Source organism: Eucyclogobius newberryi, unplaced genomic scaffold, assembly GCF_026437365.1.
Source record: "Eucyclogobius newberryi isolate DKJ021-1_F unplaced genomic scaffold, fEucNew1.0.hap1 SCAF_5, whole genome shotgun sequence".
Classification (NCBI taxonomy): domain Eukaryota; kingdom Metazoa; phylum Chordata; class Actinopteri; order Gobiiformes; family Gobiidae; genus Eucyclogobius; species Eucyclogobius newberryi.
The window spans coordinates 22,249,403-22,275,872 of record NW_027316167.1 but is presented as its reverse complement, the minus strand read 5'-3'; the positions used below and the strand labels follow the sequence as shown (position 1 = coordinate 22,275,872).

At 39.9% G+C, this 26,470-nt stretch overlaps 3 protein-coding genes across 6 annotated transcripts; 2 read left to right on the top strand and 1 right to left on the bottom strand.

The window, feature by feature from the left end:
* Positions 1-7,948: 7,948 nt before the first annotated feature.
* Positions 7,949-9,831, top strand: rab27a (RAB27A, member RAS oncogene family). Its single transcript, XM_072465153.1, has 5 exons — positions 7,949-8,125; positions 8,939-9,024; positions 9,095-9,198; positions 9,314-9,437; positions 9,628-9,831. The coding sequence occupies exons 1-5, from the start codon at positions 7,973-7,975 to the stop codon at positions 9,821-9,823; spliced, it is 663 nt and encodes a 220-aa protein (XP_072321254.1). The 5' UTR covers positions 7,949-7,972; the 3' UTR covers positions 9,824-9,831.
* A 1,784-nt stretch (positions 9,832-11,615) lies between these two features.
* On the top strand, positions 11,616-15,644 carry vrk3 (VRK serine/threonine kinase 3). 2 transcript variants are annotated; one of them, XM_072464520.1, is made up of 16 exons: positions 11,616-11,663; positions 12,280-12,485; positions 12,556-12,690; positions 12,777-12,875; positions 12,970-13,077; positions 13,145-13,285; positions 13,377-13,420; positions 13,489-13,555; positions 13,658-13,742; positions 13,823-13,925; positions 13,994-14,086; positions 14,158-14,290; positions 14,455-14,572; positions 14,921-14,979; positions 15,044-15,189; positions 15,280-15,365. In XM_072464520.1, exons 1-15 carry the CDS (start codon positions 11,620-11,622, stop codon positions 15,187-15,189), a joined length of 1,581 nt encoding a protein of 526 aa, XP_072320621.1. In that variant the 5' UTR covers positions 11,616-11,619; the 3' UTR covers positions 15,280-15,365. The 2 variants fall into 2 exon arrangements, with proteins under 2 accessions (XP_072320621.1, XP_072320620.1); XM_072464519.1 differs by having other exon boundaries at positions 14,921-15,189; positions 15,280-15,644.
* Positions 15,645-15,752: 108 nt separating this feature from the next.
* LOC140380645 (rho family-interacting cell polarization regulator 2-like) lies at positions 15,753-25,142 on the bottom strand. 3 transcript variants are annotated; one of them, XM_072464518.1, is made up of 18 exons: positions 24,974-25,142; positions 23,027-23,074; positions 22,514-22,647; positions 22,317-22,395; positions 22,203-22,226; positions 20,671-20,724; positions 20,450-20,599; positions 20,239-20,302; positions 20,119-20,162; positions 19,925-20,050; positions 19,554-19,702; positions 19,095-19,203; positions 17,808-18,395; positions 17,654-17,734; positions 17,454-17,623; positions 17,110-17,200; positions 16,929-17,022; positions 15,753-16,860 (listed from the first exon to the last, which is right to left on the bottom strand). In XM_072464518.1, exons 3-18 carry the CDS (start codon positions 22,603-22,605, stop codon positions 16,793-16,795), a joined length of 1,983 nt encoding a protein of 660 aa, XP_072320619.1. In that variant the 5' UTR covers positions 22,606-22,647; positions 23,027-23,074; positions 24,974-25,142; the 3' UTR covers positions 15,753-16,792. The 3 variants fall into 3 exon arrangements, with proteins under 3 accessions (XP_072320619.1, XP_072320617.1, XP_072320618.1); XM_072464516.1 differs by having other exon boundaries at positions 17,454-17,734; XM_072464517.1 differs by lacking the exon at positions 22,203-22,226 and having other exon boundaries at positions 17,454-17,734; positions 22,293-22,395.
* Between the last annotated feature and the right edge of the window lie 1,328 nt (positions 25,143-26,470).

Genomic DNA, 26,470 nt, shown 5'->3' with positions numbered 1-26,470 from the left:
CTTCGAAACATATGCATCTTTCCTGTGAGCTGCTAGCGGAGATATCTCCACCAACACAGCTTATTGAAACCATGACATTGAGAATGTGGAGTTATCGAAGCTAAAGGCGGTCATTTTTTATCCGTGGCCACTTTTTTAGACAGGAAATGCAATAATAGTTTTGCCCCGGACAGTGAACGTATGAGATATAAACATGGGCTTAAAACGTCGTTATGTAATGATTAAATGATGATTATAAAAGAAGAAAGAATACTTGGAATAATGTTTTTTGATTAAATGTTTTCATTCTATTGTTTTGAGTCTTTTATGACCAGTTTTGGCTGAGACTAGCAAATGTTTAATGTTTGTTTTTGAAATTCCAAATATAGATTTGTAATTCATATGTCTTAATAACTGTTGTTTTCTCTACAGAAACAAGCTTGAATTTTCTTTGAAGAAAATATGATTCGACACAGGATAAGAGTCCCCTTGACCCAGGTGGCTTTTGCCCTTCTACTTGGAGTTGCTGCTGGTGTTTATATTTACAAACCTTGTTTTGAGCCATCACCAACACCAACGCCGACAGCAACAGCTACAGCTACAACAAACCAGCAAAACACAAGTGCAAAAGAAACGAGATGAGATGGACTGAAATAAACATTGTACTGTTCAGAGAGAGAAAGAAGATTAAAATGTACACTTTATAATTCCTCTGAGTTTGGCTGATTCATGTTTTGTTATTTAATATGTGTAAAGTTGCATAATGTAACTTTTCTGTCACCTGCATGTCTCCATGGAGCTGTTATTGCTCTGCCTATAATGTTTAATTGCCTGGCATTAAACTAATCAATCTCTTCTCCATGGAGACAAACAGGTGACATCCCCCAGCCAAATTACAAAGAAACGTTATTTAATAGGTGTGAGATAGTTTGTGGCACAGCCCCTCAGTGGCTTGGTCAACCATCTTTTATGCCGGTTCCTGTTGATATTAGTTTACACCACAAACCTAAAGGAAAAACTAAAAAGACACCGCAGTTCATTGTTCAAGAGCTCATTGATAAGCACTCTGATGATGTGTTTATTTATACCGATGGATCTAAAGATCCTGAGAGTGGGCGAACAGGCGCTGCTTTTCTCATACCTGACCTTGAGATAGCGGTTAAGAAGAGATTTATGGATTGCCTCTTTGTCTTCACCAAAGAGATACTCATGGCAATACGATTAGCGATGGAATGAGCTGAATCTACAGTGTCACAACATTGTGATTCTGACAGCCTCTCTGCACTGCAAAGCATTCAATCTGGAAAATCTGATTGTAGACGGGATATTCTATATAGCATCTTCTATTTGATCCTCTCTCTGTCCAGGAGGGAAGTGAGGGTCTCCTTCAAAGTAGTGTTGGTCCATGCAGATCCATGGACAGGAATACAGGGGAAGAGAGAGCCTTTACTCGCATGAGAATGGGCCACACTGGACTCAATAGGTCACTGAATAGGATCGGCAAACATCTTAAAACTGTTGAGCATGCGCTGATTCACTGTACTAACTGAATTAGTTTTATGGTTTCAAAATAATAACAAATTCAATCTGCTGAATCTTCTTACAATCCAGTCACAAGAATCATGTAAGGCTATAGTTACTTATATAAGACAGGATTAATTTGATCCTTGTTACGAGCGTCTTTGTAGTGTTACACTACAATCCCCTTTTTGGTATTATGGTTTCCGTTGATCTCCTGTCACTCAATCCAGTAGGTGGCGCTAAATGCACCTTTTCAGTTGACTGACAACTGCCATTGAAAATAACACAACAACAACAACAACATCAACAACGATGCCAGAAAAGTTACACAGTGCTTCTTTAAGATCACATAGATGCAAAGTCAGTTTGTGAGATGACAATCCATGGCAAATGAGCGCGTGCAGTTTGTGTGACCCTTATGTTTTAGTTCAGTGGGTTTGGCTCATTAGGCGCCGCTGCACTCGTGTTTCCCACAGCCTGGGATTAACATTTATGTACAAAAGAGTCTGCACAGGTCTACACAAGTTTCACAGCAACAAGCCGCCGTGCAGAACATAGCCTCAAGACTAACATAAAACAGACAGTACAAAAGGCCCCATCATTTTTTGTTTTTCATGCACCTGTAGTTTGTGGAGTGTCTTCTTCTTCTTCTTTTTCTTTTGTGTTTTATGGTCGTTGGTATCCATAGTGTTACATTACCGTCACCTACTGTAGTTGTACAGTACGTCTCCTGTAGTTGTACGTCTCCTGTAGTTGTACGTCTTCTGTAGATGTACGTCTTCAAAGCACGTGCTCCACTCCACACCATCAAAAAACGAAATAAACAAATAGAAAGAGAGAGAAAAGGAGACTTTAGTCTAAAATCTAAAGAATAAAGTCTCTTCTCTATCTTTCTCTCTCTCTTTCTCTCCCTCTTTCTTTCTCTCTTTTTTATGGTTTAGTGTAAAACACATACTTTGAAAATGTCCAACTACAGAAGACATACCACTACAGTAGGTGGCAATAAATGCACCTTTTCAGTCGGCTACCAACCACCATTAAAAGTAACATAAAAACAACATCAACAGAATCAGAAAGTCATCTCTGTGTATCTGTGAGGTTGAATAAAGCTCCTGACCTGTCCCCCTGTCTCCTCATTGTCTCCACTTAGCTGATTATCCATCCGGGCCTCGGGTGGTGCTCTGGCCGCTCCAGAGCAGTGACAGCTACACTCCTGAACCAGCACCTTACAGTCCACACAGTCCAGAGTATCGCTCCAACACAGTAGTAGACATCTGCATTAAAAGGGACATCAATTATTAATGAGCATTCTTCCCTCATCATTATCTTACTCTAATTTGTAATTTAAATCATTCCTGAATGTTTGAGTTATCCAGTATTCCAGATTCTGGTTTCACCTACCCCCTATCCCTATCCCTTATCACTGTTCTGTACTTAGTTGAGATTATTTGTCAAATTAAGACAAGAGTTTAAAAGTAGTTATTTTTCTAAAATAAAACCCATTATGGTGAAAATATGCTGTGACAATGAACAAAATGTAGTTTCATGACCGACTAAATGCAAGAAAAGACCATAACTTTATGTTCAGTTTTAATTGTGGACCCCAGATGGACCCTCATGGATGCTGGGCCCCCGAGTCCCTCTGACTTTGACTCATCTGTGGACACTGTTTTCCCTCCTCACCCTGCTCCTCCTCCTCCTCCTCCTCCTCCTCCATCATCATCATCCTCCATCATCATCATCTTCCTCCTCCTCATCATCATCCTTCTCCTCCTCCATCATCATCATCATCATCATCATCCTCCTCATCTTCCTCCTCCTCCATCATCTTCCTCCTCCATCATCCTCCTCCTCCTCCATCATCATCTTCCTCCTCCTCGTCCTTCTCCTCCTCATCATCATCCTCCTCCCCCTCCATTATATCATCATCATCATCATCATCACCATCCTCCTCCTCATCATCATCTTCCTCCCCCATCATCAGCCTCCTCCTTATCACCCTCCTTCTCCTCCTTCTCCTCCTCCTCCTCCTCCTCATCATCATCTTCCCCCCCATCCTCCTCCTCATCATCATCATCATCCTTCTCCTCCTCCATCATCATCCTCCTCCATCATCATCCTCCTCCATCATCATCATCCTCCTCATCATCATCCTTCTCCTCCTCCATCATCATCCTCCTCCATCATCATCCTCCTCCATCATCATCCTCCTCCATCATCATCATCCTCCTCATCATCATCCTTCTCCTCCTCCATCATCATCCTCCTCCATCATCATCCTCCTCCATCATCATCATCCTCCTCCTCCTCCTCCTCATCATCATCCTTCTCCTCCTCCATCATCATCCTCCTCCTCATCATCATCCTCCTCCATCATTATCATCCTCCTCCTCATCATCATCCTTCTCCTCCTCCATCATCATCCCCCTCCATGATCTTCCTCCTCCATCATCATCCTTCTCCTCCTCCTCCATCATCATCATCATCATCATCCTCCTCATCTTCCTCCTCCATCATTATCCTTCTCCTCCTCCTCCATCATCATCATCCCCCTCCTCCTCCATCATCATCCTCCTCCTCCATCATCATCTTCCTCCTCCTCCTCCTCCTCCTCCTCCTCATCCTTCTCCTCCTCATCATCATCCTCCTCCCCCTCCATTATATCATCATCATCATCATCATCATCATCACCATCCTCCTCATCATCATCATCTTCCTCTCCCATCATCAGCCTCCTCCTCCTCATCACCCTCCTTCTCCTCCTTCTCCTCCTCCTCCTCATCATCATCATCTTCCTCCCCCATCATCCTCCTCCTCCTCCTCCTCCTCATCATCATCCTCCTCCTCCTCATCATCATCTTCCTCCCCCATCCTCCTCCTCCTCCTCCTCCTCCTCCTCATCATCATCCTTCTCCTCCTCCATCATCATCCTCCTCCATCATCATCATCCTCCTCCATCGTCATCATCCTCCTCATCATCATCATCCTCACGCGGCTGAAGCCTCGAGGGGCGGAGCTGCAGTGGAGGAAGGTGGAGGTAGTGCGCAGTGAAGTCGCTCTCGTGTCACTAATGGCCCAGAGGAGACAGCGGACGAAGTAGACTTGAGCTGAACTTCACAAAGACTGTGGCGAAAAGATTTACTCGAGGGGAAAACCAGTTGTGAGAGTCGAGGAAGCAGAGACTCCGCCGCTGCTCGGGCTGCTGCTGCTGGTGAGTGCTGTTTAAGGACAAACTCTTTTCAGGAAATGTCCCTCGAAACGCGCTGAAGTGCACTTTACAGATTTAAAAACCAAAAGAAAGTGTTTCATGTCCTAATGTGCACACACGGTAAACGAGTGCGCGGGGTTTTCTTCTTCACACACATTGTGTCCTGTGTCGAAAGTGTGTTTTCCTCTTGCTCTGTCAGTAAAGCTGCGTGTTTCACAATGTTGCCCTCAACCACTCAACATGTAGCAACTCTTACTGCCAGTTTGACACTTTAAGAAGTCGCCCTTATTTGGATGGCAGACTGGCAGAAAGTCATGATTACTTTTTGGCAGAAAGTCATGATTTTTGTGTGAGAGGGGTCACTTGATTCTAACAATCACACGAGGAACAGCTGAGGGTCATTACTTTTTCTGTTTGCTTCACTTAATTGATTTGGAGTGTTTGCTTCTCAGCTTTGGAGTTGAGTTTGCCTCTTTTTTATTTGGTGCCAGACCCTGGTCATGACTACAGATAAGACCCCATGAGGCCAGACTTTAGTAACAGCCCGATAAACTCCAGATATGGTCGGAGTGGTTGTGCGGGGCTATTTCTGTTCACTATTAAACTGCATCCTTTTTCATCTTGTGCAAGGTGATGTTTATGAGACATTACTAATCCGGATTTTCCAGAGGAACCGACGGCTTCTGGGTGGATCTTGAAGCTCTTTACAAATGAGCCAAGGCCTGTTTTGTTAGTGACTGAGCTGGCAAACAGTGGCCTCTCCAGGAACCAGCTGCTCTCCTGCTCCCTCAAACAAACATTTACTGTCTAATAGATGGTGTAAACCTGGCTCAAAGCTGTCTATGAGGAAATATTCAACCATTACACTTGCATTTCTCAATAAACCAAATGTCTGGATTTCTATAAACACTTCATTTATGCTGTTTAGCCATTGGTTATTACGGCACAGCCACGCGCCCTTTTTAAGGAATGCAGTTTACCATCACTGAAGATTGATTACAGGGATGTCACGATATCAAATTTTAGTGTTATGATCATTGAGAGAGGGCTTGAGATTGTAACCAAAGTGTGAAATCTTTAATTTTCTTTTATTCCCGTGGTCTAACATGCGACTATTCCTCAAGTTTGTGACCGGCTTTACGGAATTTAACTTTTTAAAAGACAAAGTAAAGTTAAATGTGACAAAAACAGCCAGATAAAATAACGTTCTTTAGATTTTGGGCTAATTTTGGACTGTAGATTGAATTAAAATTATTGTTTTTGGTTCTTTGTGTTTTGTGACAATTGATTAACGAAATGTGTCATCAAAAAATTGGCTACCTTTTTAGTGTAATCAAACAATTTAAAACATAGATTTAATAATGGTGGCCACACTTAAGTAACAGTAATTGTTGAAATCCATTAAACCTTTTCTTCTCTCAATAATTCTAGCACTAAGATTGGAGGTCTGTCGTGCACCGTAGTAAACACACTGTGGATTCGTACAGTGCGCTCACATTTTCACTGTGTAACTCTGTGTAGCTGAATACCTTGTGTACGCACTTTAATCGACATCACGGCTCGTTTGTGGTAATTGAATGACATAGTTGTTTTAAGAGTCTTCTCCGTGTCTAAAGGAGTGCACTGTCCTGGGATGTTTCACTCATACAAGGCGCTGTTGTCTCAGGGATGTGGGAAACATGAGGGTTTAGGTAAACAATGTCCTTATTCTTTTACTGAATAGACACTTAAATACCAGTTTACACTTTACTATGAAGTTAATCCACACTATTTTTAAATAAACGACTCAAATATAAGCCTAGAAGTTTTTCAAAAGTCATTTCAGTGAGCAGAAAAGGGGACAGGATATTCTTGCTCATTATTGCCTAAATAGACATAATCTTCCTGTGTCATCTAAGTTACTTCCTCTGTGAGCTGATAAGACGGAGAAACGACATGTCTGGGTTTTTAAATACAAATGTTACATTTGTCTCCAGACATTGAGTTGGGTTCATTTCAACACTAGATTAGAGGTTAGAGTTAGTCTATTAATGGGAAACATTATCTGCAAATGAAGGGACAAATTAAGCTCTTTTATTTCATTCACTGAAACTCAAAGTGCAAAACATAATGGAGTAAATCAGACGATCACGTTGCTGGATTAGGATTACACCTTTACTGATCATGAACTCACAGAATGAGCACAGAAAAATAAAACTAGGGAAACAAAAACAAGCAAAACATTATGTTTTAATTGTACAATTCATGTTTTTTCCCCACATTTGTCTCAGTTAGTTCTGGGGGTCCCAGTGCATTTATCAAGGGTCTTGGGTTTTCACGCACGTTAAACTCTGATGAAAAGCTCAGTGGGGGCTGGGGAGAAAGAATGCAGACTTAACTGAATACTTTTTACAAGTCATGTGACACATTTGTGCTTTGATTTGGACTCCCTTTCTCATTAGTTACATTTACACATGATTACAAGTACAAGTTAAATTAATATCAAGTTAGTTAGGCTCAAGTAAGTGTTAATTTTCCTGAACCAAACTAAAGAGCATACACATTTTTGCTTTTACACTGGTCACTTGCATAACACGATTTTGAAACGACATAATCTGTTTACAACTCTATTCTTTCATGTCATGTGTGATGAAATATGTCAGTAAAGAATGGCTCTGATGTAGCTCTTGTCAGTGCCTGTGTGCAAATGCTTTATTTATCAGATTGATTCATTTGCACCTGATGAGCCTGATATTACTGCCAACTTTGTTTTTATTAGTGATGTAGTTTTTACTTTTAGGCTTGTATTTGGATTTGTGTTTAATTAAAACTATGGAGAATATACAGTACTTGGGTCTGGTCTGGGTATGTCAAAGAACTTTTCTGCTCGAAAGTGTGAATACACCTGTGGTTTTAGTCTTGGCCGTGGGAGATTTATGGCATGAAATGAAATACTGATGGAGAGATTGTTATGTTCAGTGCATTATTTGTATTATTACTTGTATTTAATGCAACACTTTGCTCTCACAGATGCATCTACTCTCATCATGAGTGACCGGGGAATAACCAATCACATTGTGATATTAATTTCCTTACGTTTGTGTGTCCCTAAATGCAAAAGCTGTGCTAAATTCTAAAACGGCATTAAATAGTGCCTTCATAGCTGTAATGTGAAAAGGTGGGAATCCTTGTAAAATCCTTTTCTTGCCCTCTGTTATGTAGGTTTTTAATATAAGGTTGTGCTGACTGTTTTGACTTATTTGTTTCAGATTATTTGCTCTCACAATGTCTGATGGGGACTACGATTACCTCATAAAATTCCTTGCCCTTGGAGACTCTGGCGTAGGAAAGACCAGCTTCCTGTTCCAGTACACAGACGGCAAATTCAACTCCAAGTTCATCACTACAGTGGGAATCGACTTCAGAGAAAAACGCCTGGTGAGTCACAGTACAATCAGCTGTGGTGCATGTGAATGTTGCTACAGGGATCTGAATATGACTAATGCAGCAGCTCCCTCCTTCAGAGCAAACACCGAGCCATAACTATATAAACTTGTATTTACATGAAGATCATTCACTCGTGTAACGGAGCCTGTGGCCATTTCAAAAACGTTTGCACCATAATCACACTTTAATTAAATGATAAAAGAGTTCCGTACATGAAGAGTACCTGTAAAAGGATTATCTGGCTTTCATCAAGAACAAATAAATTGGAAGATCTATCCATCTCTGTACAAGAGGAGCTCAGGGATTGAACTCTTTGTGTTAAAGTGCAACTAATTATTATTTGTGTAGTTGACCAGTCAGCTATTATGACAAACATTGTATATTGAGACTTTTAAAGGCACTGTAAACCAAATAATAAATCGGAAAATGGTTACTGGCTTCTTTTAAGGAAAATATTTACAAATGTATTGTATGTATTATTTTTTTTTACATTTGATTTAATAATGCCACTGTCTTTGTTATTCAAAGGTATTTTTCAATGTGTTTTTGAGTGTTTAACAATTACAAGGTTCAAAATACAATATAATATTCTCAATAATTTTTTTTATAGTCAACTCGTCATGATCGTTGCACGTTCATCAATAAATTGAGTGCATATCAGGGGATTGTATGGTAGTTTTATTCATCCAGAGACAGAATATTTACACTGATGCACCCGGGTACAGCAGTAGAGAGTGTTTATCTCTCGTATACTTTAATAATTTACTTACATTCTACATTTCTGATTGCCTCTGATTTGTCCAGGTTTATAAATCCACTGGCTCTGATGGCTCGTCCGGTAAAGGGCAGAAGATCCACATGCAGCTGTGGGACACAGCAGGTCAAGAGAGGTATAAACCACTCCGCTTCTTGTGCAAACACTCAACTTCCACAACTTCATTTAGTTTTGTTTGCCGTTAGGTTTCGCAGTTTGACGACAGCTTTTTTCCGGGATGCGATGGGTTTCCTCCTCCTGTTTGACCTCACAAACGAACAAAGCTTCTTGAACGTCAGAAACTGGATGAGTATGTTGCTGTCAGACCACGTAGAAGCCCAACAGAACTAGACCGTCTCATATTAACTGACGGTTGTACTGTCACATAGTGTTCAAATAAGCACTCTAAAAACTTTTTTCTTCAGGTCAGTTGCAAGTCCACGCATACTGTGAAAACCCAGACATCGTTTTGTGTGGGAACAAGTGCGACCTCTCGGATCAGAGGGCTGTCCGTGAAGATGAGGCGCGAGAGCTGGCAGAGAAATATGGGTATGGGTCTAACCTACATTCACCTATCCCACGTTTGTAAAAGAGGCAGTGGTTTTACTGTTTGCCAAAGCCTGCCGAGAATGTCAAGCCAAGTTGTTCCTCCTTGAAAGACAAATATTTGGATTAGATAGTAAATGCGCTTGCTCCCGCCCATTGGAAGGATTTTATTTTATGGTTTTGTGTCCCACAGAATCCCTTATTTTGAGACCAGTGCCGCTAATGGCCAGAACGTGAACGAGGCTGTGGATGTTCTGCTGGATCTAATCATGAAGCGAATGGAGCGGTGTGTGGACAAGTCCTGGATCCCAGATGGAACGGTCCGAGCGAATGGAAACACAAACGCAGACCTGTCAGAAAGTCCAGATAAAAGCAAGTGTGCGTGTTAAACAAAGAACTTCGCCCAACACCGGTTCAATATTAGAAAACGGCCAAGTTCAAGATTTGAAGAAGTGTCTTTATGTACATTATACACGGGAATGTATTTCTACGCTGCACTGCGTGGCAATACACACTCGATGCCCTTTTAAAATGGGGGCATTTTTATAACAGGTCATATTATTATGCATCTTTTGAAAAGCTTTGTATTTTTGGGGACTGGAGGATATTTATTTCATGTGAAGATGTAAACTTTGTCATTTGTGCCTTAAACACGGTGCCTATACCTGATGCTTCATTTGATTATAAGTGGTTTTCTTTGCTTTTAATCCAACTGCAAATATTTTAGGACACAATCTTTATCTTATGTTTCCACTGTTGGACATCCTTTAACAATGTGCTGTTGGCAACATTTATGTTTTTGACTGTGCTGCTCTTTTTGCTGTCCACTGTTCTTATGTGTTTGCACAAAATCAAAGATCAATCTCACTCTTGTATTAAGGAAATGTAAAATTCAATGCCAATAGCCCCCTCTTTCTGCAGCAGAATACATTGTCAAGCTGATGTTTTGAGATTTTTCATTTTGATTTCATCATAAGGCACACTAATGAACCTTTGTATTAAAATGATTAATAAGCACAGTATAATATATTAAGGCTAAATTTGAGGCGTAGGAGAACAAATCAACAGTTGTAAAACAAAGACAGTTTGTACCGGTAAATCTCTGGAACTAATATAGATAGAATGTGAACATTTTATTGGGTGTAAATAAGTTGTGTGAATGATGCCATTTATATGTTGCATAAAAAAATTAACAGTTTTAATTTCACCAATGTAATTTACTGTTGTTGCACTCTGATTTCAGTATATTGTTTATAGTTTAAGATAAGAATTATCCTTTGAAAGTACTGGTAGTGGTTGCACATAATTTCCTCCATATCACTTAAATCATTGAAACCCTAAATTGTATTATTATTGTATAGAAAAAGGGTAACTATTTACAAAAATAAACTATTTATGGAATTTTGAGGCCTTTTCTTTGATTAACTCTTTATAAAAAAGTGTAAATATTAATATAATTTAAGATTTTCACTTATAAAGTGAACCATTTTAATCAATTGAAATGGCAGTATAGTTTCAATCTTATTTGATAAATAATTCAGTGAATGTTTTTTTATTTTTAAGTTCTTCTTTGGTTGTTGTTGTTTTATGACAGCAGGTATCCAAGCGTTACATTGCCGCCAGACTTTATTCTTCAGACTTTATTCTATATGGCGGTTGGTATTATGGCAGTATTCTTTAGACTTTATTCTTTAGACTTCATTTTTTAGGCTTCCTTCTTTAGACTTTATTCTTTAGCAATAAGTTTATATTGATATAATAAAAGCTAGAGAGATTATGCATTCTGTTGCTGTGGCAATTGCTGCGAGTGTGATTATGTTGATTGATGATTTTTGCAGCAAAAATATTTTTATGCCAGGGGCAAAAATTTAAGCCGGGGGCCAAACATTTAGTTGACTAAAGGGTTTGACTTGACATACTATTGCATTTCTGTGGTTCTAATAATGAGGGGAAGTATTGTGTATATATATGTAATATATGTTTTTTAAACGGGTAAAAGTCCTCAAAATATACACGTTTACACTCCCAACATGACCGCTGGAACTACGTGTTGTTTACTTTGAGTTGCCATGGCGACAATTGTCTAGTTTTATTAAAACTTATAGTTGGTGGTTGCGGTGCTTGGTTGTTCCTGACAGGGGGCGCTCCTGAGCAGAACACTGTGATCCCGCTTCCGGGACATAGAATGAGGAAGTCAAGAAACAGAAGTATGAGCAGCAAAACAAAAGGGTAAAAACAAAGATAAATTAAAGTCATTACGTATCTGCAAACGTTTTAACTTAAAATAGGCTTCATGTGTTTTTCAATACAACACAACGCAAGTTACTGTAAGTTAAGTTGAAAAACTAAATATGCTATGCTATGCTAACCAACTCTGTTGTGCATCATGTATCTTTGGATTATTCTACAATCTTAGACCTCTGTCATTGCAATGACGGTATCAAGCTCAAGTCAATTTATCATTTATATGGTTACCTATATTTTAAATTCTATATTTAATGGAGATACACCCTTATCCTATAGTCGATTTAAATAGTTTTTCTTTAATTAATCCCCCTTTTGATTTTATATATGTTGTTTTATCATTGTTCATTGATTTATGTTGCACAGAATCACCAAAGCAAGTTCCTATGTTTGTGAATTTTGTTCATTGGCATTGGCGATGGCAATAAATCTTTTCTGATTCTCTGATATAAAATGTTTTATCTGTGTGGAGGAAGTGTCAGTCCCACCCAAACACAGGCTAAAGCTTTACATGTAGGCGTGTCACTGTTAAACACATTGATTGCATTGATTCTAATGTTGAGGTCACATTAGATAGACTAGTAAACATGTTTGTTTGCAGAATGGCTTTCCACTTCTGCCCTCAGTGTGGAACAAACCTGTTGCCAGACTTTAAGTTCTGTCCTTCTTGTGGAGAGAAGCTGGCTTTTCCTGAGGCTCCTGTGGCTCCTGGTCCAAAACTTTTCTCTCTGTCTCCTTCCACAAGTTATGAAGCAACTGTAGAACATAAAGGCCTAATTTCAAGCCCAGTCTTTGAACCAAAAACTGGTAAAAACAACAACAACATTTGGCATTACTGTTGAATCAGATACTTCAATACTGCTTTTATATTTCACAGCTCGAGCTTCTCTTACCACAAGTATAGTGTCCCCCCGTCCGCCACTTCAAAAGACTCGTAACTCACTTCGTCTGGACAATCTCAATATCAAAGATGCTCCTTCACCAGTGACGTTTCCTGTAAATGCACCTGAAGGTAAGATTCAGCTGGACTGGTTCATTTATGAACCCAAAATATACGCATACTTGTAACTGTACTGTATGTATTTATATTTCATGCAGTAAGTATGATCCATGCTATTCCTCCAAAGACGGTCTCTTTTAAAGCTGACATTCGAGGAGAGTCTTTAGACTCTTCTCCTTTAGCAAAATCCAGAAATGGTGAGAATAATATGCAATAACATGACAAGGCCGATATATGGTTTGGGGTAAATTAAGAATAATTTTGCAACGATATTTCCTATGCTTTATGAAGTTAGGGGCAAATCAAAACGGAAAGCTGAGCAGATTGAAGATGCAGAGGTTTTGGCAGTACCAATGTTTTCACCGATTATGTCTCCGAACTCAAAATCTCCTTTAAAAGGTGAGGGAAACCTAATACATCCATTTTTCATTTGTCAAAACCTCCTAACCTGTTTTTGTTGTGATAGGGAAAGGCAAATCTAAGAAGACAAAAGTGGTTCCTGCTTTGGAGCCTCTTCAGGAAGGAACCGAGTTGATAGATACAACTGGAAAAAAGTGGGAGTTGGTCAGATTGCTCAGTCATGCAACAACAGAGCTCATGTATGAAGGTAAATCATTAGTAAAATTTGTATTTTACACATTATCTCTCAAACTGTCATTTGTCAACATGTTTCAATAATAAAAAAAACACTTTTTTAGCTTCACCACCAAAGGCAAAAGAATCTAACTACACTGTCAAACTGGTAATTGTGTATGAATACTACATAAAACCACTTGATGTGAGACTCAACATATAGTGCTTTTCTTTTAGGGGGCAAAGGATGGCAAAATCTTTAATGAGCAGAATTTTTTGCAAAGAGCTGCTAAATCTGCATCGAGTAAGAGACATTTACTTTTCTGTTTTGCCCGATGATGAACAAACCTAAAGAATATGCACGTTTTATGGGTTTTGCTTTGGCGTAACATCTGTCTTTTTATAGTAGAACGATGGGTCAAACAACACAAAATGGATTTGATTGGGCTGCCTCAATGCGTTGGCTTTGGATTACACGCAGACTCGTATAGGTCTGTTAGGATGTGGTCCAAAGTTGAATAGGCATTTTCAGAGGATTAACAAGTGTCTTTCTTTTTTTATTCTATCGTAGGTTTTTAGTTTTCCCAAATATGGGCCAGTCTCTCCTGTCTTTAATGAACAAACACAACAAGCTTTTGTCAGAGGCTACAGTTCTGCAGTTGGCATGCCGCATTGTAAGTACAGTCGCTATCGGTTCATTTAAAAAAAAAAAAAATAGAAAATGATGAAAATTCCATTGCAGCTTGACGTCTTGCTTTATATTCATTCAAATGAGTACGTCCACGCTGATATTAATGCAGAGAATATCTATATAGATCAAGGACAAGGGCCACAGGTAAATATAGCATTTTTAAATTTCAAAACTGTGCATTTGTAGATACTGACAGGCGGTGTGTTTGCGTCCAGGTGTTTCTTGTTGGATACAACCATGCCTTCAGGTATTGTCCCGGAGGTCACCATGTGGAGTACAGAGAAGGCAGCAGAACACCAAATGAGGGTGCTGTGGAGTCAATTAGTTTGGACTCTCACAGTGGTGCAGGTCAGTTAAAGATTTATGCAGGATGTTGCTTCATAGCTTTAAGATGATAGTCGACAATAGCTTTCTTTTCAGTCAAAAAATTCAGATGTGATAGTGTTTTTTTTAGCAATGATATAATTTGGTGGTGTTTGAGTGTACTTTAGCAGTATTTTGTCATGTTTCAGCTCCGTCGCGTCGCAGTGATCTTCAGTCTCTGGGTTACTGTATGCTGTATTGGCACACGGGAACTCTACCTTGGACTACACTAAGTCAACCCGAACAGATCGCAGCAGAGAAAAGAAAGTACGATCATTTACCTCAGATTAAGTACAATCACAGTAGGGTGTTCAAAAGTACAACTATCGGATACTAATCAATACTAAAACTAGTTTGAAACTACACACTCATTTGAACAAGTACCGATACTAATGAGTCATGAAATAATCAAGACAAATGATTCCCTGGACAGTATTAAATGTTCTTGTTTTAATCTAAAACTATTATCTTGAAATGTGTCTATTTGTGCAATTCTTTTGTTATCACTGTAGTGTCGAGTATCAAGTACTAAGCCTGTTCCTTTGTATCGAAGTTGAAAATTGAACTTTTAGTATTGTGGCACTACATTACAGTTTATGTTTTCTGTGTATTCAGGTACATAAAAGATGTACCTAACCTTCTGCACCACTGCTATGGAAAGAAGAACGTTTGTGGTGGGCTAAATTCTTGGCTCAATGTGTTGTCTCGGTATGTGTGTTTTACCATCTTTTGTTTAAGTTGCTGTAGGAGCGTTTCAGTCCTTCCTGTCTGCTGTGATGGCCCTGGAGTACAACGAGCAGCCGGACTACACAGCACTGAAGTCTGGGCTCAGTGCAGCTCTGAACAAGCTGGGAGCGTCTGTGGAGCAGCCTCTCAACATTTAGGTAGATCCACTGTTTACAACACTCTAATTCCTTTACATTTCTAGTCATTTTACACCTCAAATGATCAAACGTTTTTCCTTTTATTTTCAGACTTGAGTGTGTTTTTGTTTTGTTTACTTGTCCTGTTGTTTTCACTGATCACAGAGGTGTCTAGTTCTTGGATTGGCTGCGCACACATGTTTTAAATAGTGTAAACAATTTTAATAGTCACATTTTGCCTTGGTGAGTTTAGGTTTGAGTTTTTTTCTCTGCTTTTGGTACATTTGTGGCAGTTAGTGTTTTAAGACCATTCGTTAATACAGTAACTATGTATTGACATTTTACAATGTAGCGCAGCTGATGTTAAGTGTGTGCGCCATAACTTTTACATAAATATAATTTTAACTTATGCCTTTTTGTCTTAAGTCAATTATTTTTAGAAATTGTGTTTTAAAAATAAAATCCTTAAAATTGTGGGCTGTGCATTCTTGGTTTGTGACTTTTATTGCCATAAGCCACAATGAGTCAGCCATAATTACAGTGTACGCGTATGGAGTCATCCGCAAAGACGAGGACAAGCTGCATTTGTTTTAAAGAAACCTTTATAAAGTTTGGACATTTCAGAACATAAACATTTTAACAATTCAAGACATACACAATTCTTTTATATGAAACAGTAAATATTTCTTGTGCACACGCTTAGTCAAAATAAACACTGTTCTCTTTGCTTGGTCTCCTCTGGCATTCACTTATTTAAACCCTCTAAATCTATCACGTGAGGCACTTTCTGAGAGAAGAGGCTTTAGGGCACGTTAAGCATGAAGAAGCTCACACATAATATTGCGCCCCCTAGAGGCAGCCACACCTGACGCCCCCTTGAACTGGAGCTTTAGCTTTAGCTTAAACACAAACAGCTGATTTGAGCTTTGATACACACAATGGCAGTGTGAGGCCACTACACATGCAGATACATATTATCACTGCAAAAGATTGAATGACCTTTGACAGCACAGCATTGGAGTGTTTTATATTCATTGTGTTCATAATGTGCCTGTAAACATAAAATAATGTCCATTAAAAAGAGGAATAATGGCAAAAATAAAAAGTGGTTTTCAAGAGGACAACTTTAAATGTGGCAAGTGAGTGGCTTTGTAACTTCATAGGAACAATGAAGCAAACGATGCGCTCATCAAATCTCTTTATAAACAGATCTGAGCTTTTTACCAATGTAACACTGCAAACAGTAAAATTACTTATCCAAAAATACTGACATTAGCTGTCAAATAGAGCTTTATGAGAGAAGGACTAAAACTTGAAATGTTTTGTCATTTAAAAATATATATAAAGCTCCAAAAATTCTGAAATATTTAAACAAGGTCTATTTGTAACTGAGTAAACGAAAGAAGCAGGCATCTCGATGTGAGCGTTGAAATGATAAGGACATGTGGGAACATCTTCGTGTTTGGTGGTTGTTAGACGCAGCTGAGGCCAGAGTTTTCTTGGACGTACACAAGGCCAACTCTGTTAAATGCACAAACTCCACCATAAAGTGGGAGCCTGTTTGTCTGACCAGTGAGAGAGATCTCCCTGGGCCTGGAGCAGAACTATGGTCCACCTCGGAGCATTAGAAGACAGATGTGGCCAGTTGGCTGGGTGCTGAGGGCTCCTCCTGATCATGAGACGTTGCTTCTTCTAAAAATAAACAACAAATAAGATGTGTATCACCACATGAATCTGTGACAGTGTCTAACTCCTCCTACCATGCTGCTCATCTCCCTTTTCTTGGTCTGATTTCTGTGGCTCCTCTGGCATTTCAATCTGACCTAGATCCTGCAGGTCAGCAACACTTGACTCCTTTGTAGAAAACATTTTATTTTGATTTAAGTACATGTGTATTTTGTTTCAACATGTTTTTAATGCTTAAAACGCATTCAATTTTACCTGTGATTCAGAATAACCGTCTTCATCAGAGTTCCTAAATCCTTCTGGAGCTTCCATAATTATATTTAGATCACAAATTACCTCTTCATCACTGTGGAGAAAAAAGGTTTTGTTTATTTGTCTATTTTATGAAACAAATCCTATCAAACGTGGCAGCTGCAAAACATTTTTGCAAGGATAGAAGTAGATTTTGATATTTAAGGCTTATAATCGTCTAGAACCAGATATAAAACAATTTCTCATGGTAGAGGAAGAAAATCCCTAATATTCCACCCCAGAATTGAGGAATCTGTCAATTGTACAAACAGTGTGGCTGCCATTACCATGGACGTTGTTAAACTAACCTTCCTTCTGAGAAGATGTCTTTTTCCTTATTCTCTGCAGTCTCCTCTGTCGAGTCGTTATGGTTCTCTATTGACTGGTTTTGGTCCTCTTCTTCTCCTTTTGGTTTGACCTGGGTCTCCTTTTGTTCGTCGTCTTCGTGAACGTTGTCATCATCCTCATCCCCTTCTTCGTCCCTATCTTCGTCCCTATCTTCCTCCAGGTCAGAGCAGTTCAAGAAGTCAAAACTTTCCAGAGCAGTTTCCACTTCTAGGTTGAAACTTGCAGATGTTGGAAAAGGAACCTTAAAAGAATAAAGGATTGTCACATTACAATGGTTTACACATTTTATTTTCAAAATGCAAGTAGAAACTTACCTCTGGAGTTTCCTCTTCCTTCTGAGCATGATTCACGTCCTCAGCACATGTTGGCTGCTGTTTCTCTTCTGTCTCCTCTTCAAGTTTTTCTAGTAGCGTTTCAGTAAAGTCCCCTGTCTCTGCATCTGTCTCTGGAGTCTCAAATACTGAGTCTTTTTGCTGATCACAGCTGGCCTCGGACAAACTGTCCACCAATGGCGTGGGGGACTCGGACACATCAGGACAGGAACTGCACAGGTCCACAGAGGTCTCAGACAGGTCAGCAGACTGGAGCGATGCTCTGTCAGAGGCTTTACAGTCAGAGGACGGCGTCTGAAGGTGACCGTTAGGCACTGAATCGTTCAAACAGAAAACTTCAGGCGCCTCCGACTCCTCCTCCTCCTGGTTGGAGGAGAGCGATGGAGTTGACGCACTGGATTTGTTTGGACTGAGTGAGAATTGATTGGTGAGAGTGGTTTGCAGAAGGTTTGAGGCAATAAGGCGCTGTGTCGGGTGAGCCAAAGCTGGACTTGACGAATCGTCAGAGGATTCAGACGAGTTTGACCACACGGTTCCGTTCTCCACTTCACCCTGTCGCTTCAGCAAAGACTAAAAACAAAAGGAGAGGCAAATGAGAATAAAATCAAACACAATACTGATTGTTTAAAAGATAGGTATTTATGTTTTTGATGTGATTTTACTATTCATGTTCTGGCTTTTGCCCTAAATCCTAATCTAGTGCTAGAACTACAACCAAGACACACCGACTGTAGCACAGACGTGACTCAAGGTGTTGTACAATTCAATTGGCAATGCAAGTAGACCGTCCGGGCCATCACACCATCGTGGAAATCGACCACCAGTGAGCAGCTGTGTAGTCCGCCGTGAAGCCCGCTCCTCGGCGAGGTGAGCAAGAGGAGGGACACATTGGAGCACTACTCAACTACTATTAAACAGCTACAAGGACCACAGCTGCGTTCATACGTACTCGTGCTGTCACTCATCCTCCTACTGCTACCATTCACCACCAGACCTGCCCCGCTCGCCTCAGACATGCCCCGCACACACTGTGCTCTGTGAAACCTCTCATCTGTTCTACCACTACACATAAAACAGTTGGGAAGCCGCTGAAATAGAACAAGGCATTGAAACAACAAATGACACACAATAAACACTGAATAAGACAATGGTTTACATAGTTACACTGCAAGTTTAATTAAGGATGCAATAATCCTTCTGCATGCTAAAAAATAAGGTCTGTCTGAGCAGCTGCAAGCAGAAAATGCTGAGTATGACCACATGACTCACATAGAACACCTGCTCTCTCATCGAGGGCGTGTCCGGGGGGCTCTGGTTGGACAGCAGCCGCTTGGAGACTGTACTGCTGGACGACGTCTGATCATCCTTATCAAATGGACTGAAAACACACAGAAGAATACAAATAATTCAGTGTGTTAGCATGATAGTGTAACATTGTATTGTAAAGAGCCAATAGTGTGATATCTATAATAGAATCTCCAGTCTTTATTTAAATTGTTAAAAAAAAAAAAATCTATGGATGCAGGGTGATGAAATTAAATGATAAAACAATAAACTTGTTTTACTGTTTGTTTGTTTTTTGTTTCCCTGATGAAAACAATGTATCAAAGTACAGTCATTACACAGTGACGAATGGACTTTAGTGGCATTCAGAAACAGGATGAGCAAATGAATGACTCCTTAAGACCTCCACCTGCTCTAAAAGGTGTTTCAGATGTTGGGCTTTACCTCCACGTGACCTCTAAATTGAGCTTCACTGTTCCGAGGTCGTTGATGTCCACCGCCAGCGTCTGGGGAAGCGGGCAAAACAGATCCAGCATTTCACACGACACAGTGCCAACTACGACGTGATTCGCCAAGCTCTTCAGCTCCGTCACCTTGACAACCGGAGAGAGGAGAAACTTCATGTCACAACAATTAGCCAATTGTGAGGATAGCATAGTCAATGTGTAAATGTGTTTTTTGATAGTGTCCCATAAAATGGCCATTATGTGTAATAAAAACTAGAAAAGTACAAATACAACTATGCAGATTCTAGTAAGAATGTAAAATAATTGTGTAATAAAGATATAATGCCTTGTGTTTTTAATGTGTATTACCTTTATGGACAGGAGTTCAGTGACCAGAGGCATGAATATGTACTCCTCACTGTCCCAGATCTGTTTGTTGCTGACTTCCACACGGCCTCTGAGCCTCCAGCGTTGCCGGCCGTAACGCATAAGAACCTAAAGAGGAAGTAGCATGGTGATAAAATCCACACCCACAGGAAAACAGTCTGAAAAATCATTCTTACCTCATATTGGTCACCAGCACACAACCGCGCAAAGCCAGCAAGTCCTGAATCATTGAAGAACAAGAAAATGAGAAGTTGCCAAGAAGGGAAAATGGGAAGTACAGACATGAATAGACTCACCCTTCATCTTGACATGAAACTCTCCCATGTGGCTCTCTAGTTCACTTTCAAGACTGCACATATGCTGTGGAGAAAATATTATTAAACCAACTACAATACAGCAGTGCCATTTATTCAAACTGGCAAGTGACTATTCATATTGGCTAATTTGACAAAACAACTAAAATGTGCACCGATTTTTTTGTCAATACTAAATATGAGATGAACTTACCTCTGTGCATTCCCTGTAGCCTTTGTTGGCTTCACTTAAACTTTCTCTGGCTTCTTTACTGCCACTGGCCAAATTAAAGGCTGCCACCATTTTACTTGCTCCATCGCGCAGTCGCCGTTGAATACAATAAGCATCATACAACTCTTCAACCTGGACAATCAATGATCACCAGGTTGTTCTTGAAAAACTTCTCCAATATCAAATATATTATTCATATTTACCTTACTGAGGTGGAATTCAAGACGACGCATAAACCTCTCTATGGCCTTGACTTGCTATAAAGGGAAATTCCATGTTATTGTTGCATATGTATAATAACAACTAGATAATTTGCAACGGCTGGACGGACACGCACGCACGCACGCACGCACGCACGCACGCACGCACGCACGCACGCACGCACGCACGCACGCACGCACGCACGCACGCACGCACGCACGCACGCACGCACGCACGCACGCACGCACGCACGCACGCACGCACGCACGCACGCACGCACGCACGCACACACACACACGCACACACACACACACACACACACACACACACACACACACACACACACACACACACACACACACACACACACACACACACACACACACACACACACACACACACACACACACACACACACACACACACACACACACACACACACACACACACACACACACACACACACACACACACACACACACACAATAAAGCCTAAAGAATAAAGCCTAAAGAATAAAGCCTAAAGAATAAAGCCTAAAGAATAAAGCCTAAAGAATAAAGCCTAAAGAATAAAGCCTAAAGAATAAAGCCTAAAGAATAAAGCCTAAAGAATAAAGCCTAAAGAATAAAGCCTAAAGATTTCCGTAGACACTCATAATGCCCCATTTATTTCACTGGGGAGTACTAATACTTTTGAAAATTCTGCAAAAAGTACAAGTTGTTGAAATTTCAAAAGTAATAGCACACGTACTACTGTGAAAGCGATCGTAATGAGGTATAACTTGTTGAAGCGTTAAGGAGTACACTCAATAATACACTGACACCCGCTGCACCACACATAGCCATAGTCATAACCACTTATTGTACATCATAATTTTCTAGTCTTTTCTCTTTGCTCTACCTGCACAATCTTGTGTTAAATCCAACTATTTTAAAGGTGGTATGGACGATTTTTTTTCAGCAATTTTTTTATCATATTTCCTCGTGGCGTGGATAAATCATTTGTCCTGCCACGTATCAATCATAAAACGCACCTATCGCTCACCTGCAGCGTCAGGCTCGTCCCCACGTTTCCGCGTGCCTAAGCGCATGGATCTATCATAATATAGTTCCCTCAGTGTACGGGGCAAAATGAAGACGGAGAAAGACAGTTCGAGCTGACGCAGAAGTGGACAGAAATCTACGGGAGACGAGAGATGCGATGCGCTCCGTTGCGCTAATAAACAAACGCACGTGTGTGTTGTATCAGTCCGCACGGGAGAGTGCGCATGCGCACTTCCACCTGCGTTCTCAAATCGCCGAAAAATCGTCCATACCGCCTTTAACTATTATTCTTCAACTATTTTAACTATTATTATTCTTTTACTATTAGTATTATTTTATTCTAAGTTCTCTTTTAAAAGTCTTTACTTGTTTTGCATGTTTCTATTCTCCTTTTATCTTAATTTATTGATTATTCCTATTGTTGGTAAGTGAAAATGTATACGGTCCGGTTTCATTGTTCAAATCCAAAAGCCAGAGTGATGAAACTAACCTTATCCAGCTCATACAATGATCCCTGTGAATAATTAAAAACAATTAGCATTTTAAAAAACGCCCGACACAACACTGGACCAATTGATACTGGAGAAACTGGTTTGACTCTCACCAAGCGCCCATTCCTTTTATTTTCTCTGCTCTGCTGCCCCAGACTGTCCAACTCCAGCTGATGGACCTGTAGGTATGACCTGACAGAAAACAACAACCAGCCTTTTGAGGATTCAAAGTCAACATTATTTCCTGCTTATTCTATCAGGCTTTCAGCTACAGCCTTCAATGTCAACAGAGTCTAACATGTTTACTCACTGTAGTCCTCTGCGTAGAGCTGCATACACTTCATCCAACCGCTCAGGCTGAGGCGTTTTAGCAGGAGGCAGTTTGGTGGAGCCTGTGAACATCCTGCTTCCTTATGGCTGGTGCTTCTTTGAGATCAAACAGTGCTGAAATACAAAGACAAGAGCGTAGGGAAAAAAAAGAAAAAATATTGAAACGGCTACTACACTACCACTAATGCTACTTCTACCACCACTACAGCAAGACAAGGATTGTGTAATTTATGAGACCAGTAGTAAGATATTATTAATTATTTTCTATACAGGTTGGCCTCTAGAGACTTGCGGTCTCATTTTCAACACCGCATTTTGAAAGATTTATGAAGTGGAGGGCCATAGGACACTATAATAGTAGTAGTAGTAGTAGTAGTACATTTTATTATTAGTATTAGTACATTTTTGATACCAAATTGTAATAACTGTGATTAGACTACTGAGACTGCTATTGCAGCTATTAAAATATAATAATGGGTGTCGTGCTCCTCACCTGCTCGAACAGTTGGATGTTGCACTTTAACAAAGTGATGGACATGTCCTGTAATTAGACAAACATTTTAGTTGCAGCACTGTCCAGTTTTACCTGCTCTTTACACATATTTCCCCTGGTTTGTCATTACAGTCTTTGACTACTTCAGTCATTTTAATTTTGAATTGACTAAGTGACTAGACAGAGACTGAGGGCCACAAGTGACAACAGTAAGGAGTTTGAACCGCTTGTGCTAGTCTTCCCCTTTCCTATTTCTCCACCCCCTCCATATCCAACAGGAAGCTCGGCGGCTAACTACAACAGGAAATTCTACACAGAATATAAGAAATGTTTCTACAATGTGTGTGACTTACTACTAAATGAAGACAACACATATTATTAGAACATAAGAAAAAAAAACAGAAGGGGGTCGTGCTTGAGCTAATCTAGTCACACAAGAGATTAGAGACTTAGACCAAACTAAATCTGTCAAGCAAAAGGCAAATCCATATAACACGTGGGATGAGAGCAAAAGCCTCACGATGCGTTCATAATCACTTTATTTTACAAAACAAAAGAATAATGCAATCTATGTATTTTACCTTAAAAGGCCATTTGTTACAAACCACAAAACACAGATCAGTAAACAACCGGGATGACAGTAAACTTGTGCCATTCATCTCAGTTTTATTAACTGTTTAAGGTGATCAAAGCCGGAGGTCTTAATAACCCAGTAATAAATCCAAGGATTAACTGTGGTTGGTCTGAGTTAAAAGGTGGAAAAGAAAGTGCTACACGGCTCTCCATATGTTTGAATAATAAACGTGGGAACATTATTAATACAGCCTCATCATGAGAATAAATCCATAGGACTCTTCACACAAACACTGAAGCTGAAGACGGACTGCTATGCCCTGACCGACATTTATCCAACTATTATACATTTTACTCACTCGCCAATGTGCTTCAAACCTTACATTAGGAATAATTAGCTGGATAAATCTTCTTCAAGCAGAGTGAACAAAGTGGACGCTGTTGGTAGTCACCTCACAAGACTGCAGTTTTGTTTAAAACATCTAGACACTCTGACTCTCCAACTCTGTTAAGACAGGAACAGTGTCCTCTCCAGCTTTAAACACTTTCAGTACTTTGAATAGTAATACAGTCTAATCATAAACTTACAATTGCTTATAAAAACTAAATATAATTGATGCAAAGACACTGAATCCAAACGTTTCGTAACAATAATGCAGTTATCTTGACAACAGCATCTTTACTGATTGTCATAACAAGAGGGTTAAAGTGATGGACTCATTGTTGTGTTTAGTCCAGTATATCCTGGAGCAATGAATCACTATGTCTAATTATTTTAGTATTGTTGCTACTTTAATTACTCTGAATCGTATTACCTCGTATGCTGTACTCTTTGATGGGTTATTATAATGTAATGTGAGAGCTACTGTGTCCAAGTAATTTCCCTTGAGGATCCAAAAGTTTGTCCGAGTAGAAGATCATAGAAGTGATGCTTTCTTTAAAATACCACCACCTAAATTCCAGATAAGAATAAAGCTAAAACAAAACAAATGAAGCGACATGTGGAGGGGCTCTGAAACTCCTATGACGCCCCTGCTCTGCGCCCGGGCCCAGCACTGAAGGATGGAGGAGTTCACACAACAAACTTAGGAAACAGTGTCCTGCTGCATTTAGTATTCAGCTCCCACCATAGAGCGCACCGCAGGCCACAAAAAACTCCTCACGAAGCCCCCATCTAGACCCCCGGCTGCCTAACCGGCTTAAACTATTATTTATGAGGTTTTACAGAAAGCACCGCGCGCAGGAAAAACTGTGAATCACAGCCAGCTGGTCGCTAATAATGCTCCTCGGAAAAAGGAAGGACTCGCGCGTGCCCAATGCCCATGTAGAGGAAAACGTATAGCGGATCTTTGACCAAAAAGGAACGGCTCTCACCTTCGTTTGGCGGTCCGACCACACAGTATGAGTGGGTCGCGTCCCATTTCTGCCGCACAATGTTTTTTGCACAGGTTTACAGTTATTTGGGCGCTGTCCTTCTTCTCAGAGATTTCGCAGTTCTTCTTGAGTCCAATGTGAAGCCAACGTGAATCAACAAAGTCACTTCCGGTTGGTGCGTTTCGCAATAAAAGTGTGGGTTGTCGTGTTGAGCTGTACCGAGCAGTCGTCGAACATTTTATCGTCTGTTTATGTCTCGTGTTTGCCACTTGTGTATTTTAGTACATGCATGTATTCGTTACATGAGATTATTAAATCACATCATTGTGGCTGCCAGAATTATTTTCAACATTAAAGATCCCACACACCCAGGGCCGGCCCAAGCCTTCAGGGGGCCCTAAGCGAAAACATTTTTGGGGGCCCCTCACCACGTCATCAGAATCAGTTTTATTGCCATTGTCAGTAAACAATTCACATATGGGAACTTTCTTCAACGCAAACAAAGCGCACCAAAATGCGAGGGCATCCGTTTGCCAGTTAGTTTATTCTCAGCACCTCACAAGCTCAAATATTGATAACTTAAATCCCACAATGCAACTTGGTATTCCACTGACATCACCTCTACTCCCTGTACAAATAACACACGTCCCAGATATGTTTTTGGGCGTATTTGTGGGCGTTAAGGGTCGACAGCCACATTAGCAGTTTAAATTAATGAACAGGGGGGGTCTGGGGGCCCTCCCCCAGAGATTTTCAGACCTTTTTTGGGTCTTCTGGTGCATTTTAATGTGGTCCAGCCGGCTAAAGTAAGAGTAAAATGTTGAGGTTGTAATGCTATAAAATGATGATGTGATGAAACTGCCAGGAGAAAATGATTAAAGCCAGTTATTAATACATTAGTGTACTTAATTACTCAATACAATATTGGCTATGAAAAATAATTATGATCAAATTGATTCATTTTAACTGAAAATGTAAAATTAATAGTTATCCTTACTAATTTATCTTTTACAGCTCCCAACTGTTCCTTCTTGCCAAAGTGACAAAACAAGTTATATTAAATTAAACAAATGGCATAAGCATTGCTTGATTAACAATTAACACTGATAAAACAGTGCAAAAATGTTAATTCCCAGAGAATGAACAGAACTAGAACTGAAGGTCCAAACCTCGCTATTGTGAAGAGACTGCGTTTCTGCAACTTTGCCACTTTTATATAAAAATATATAGTATTATTCTATAACAGACATAATCATAATATGTCTGGTTATTTTTCACTATCAATTTATTATAATTTATAACAAATAGTCTAATGATGCTTTTTAAATAAATGTAAATGTTTAATTTAAATCTATTAAAAGTGAATTACACTATACATGTTTGTTCTGATCAGAACATCACACACTGGACTCCTGCATGAAACAATGCTGCGATGTGATTGGCTGATGGACCTTACATGCATAAACATTTACGTTCCTCTCATTCCACTTTAAGAAG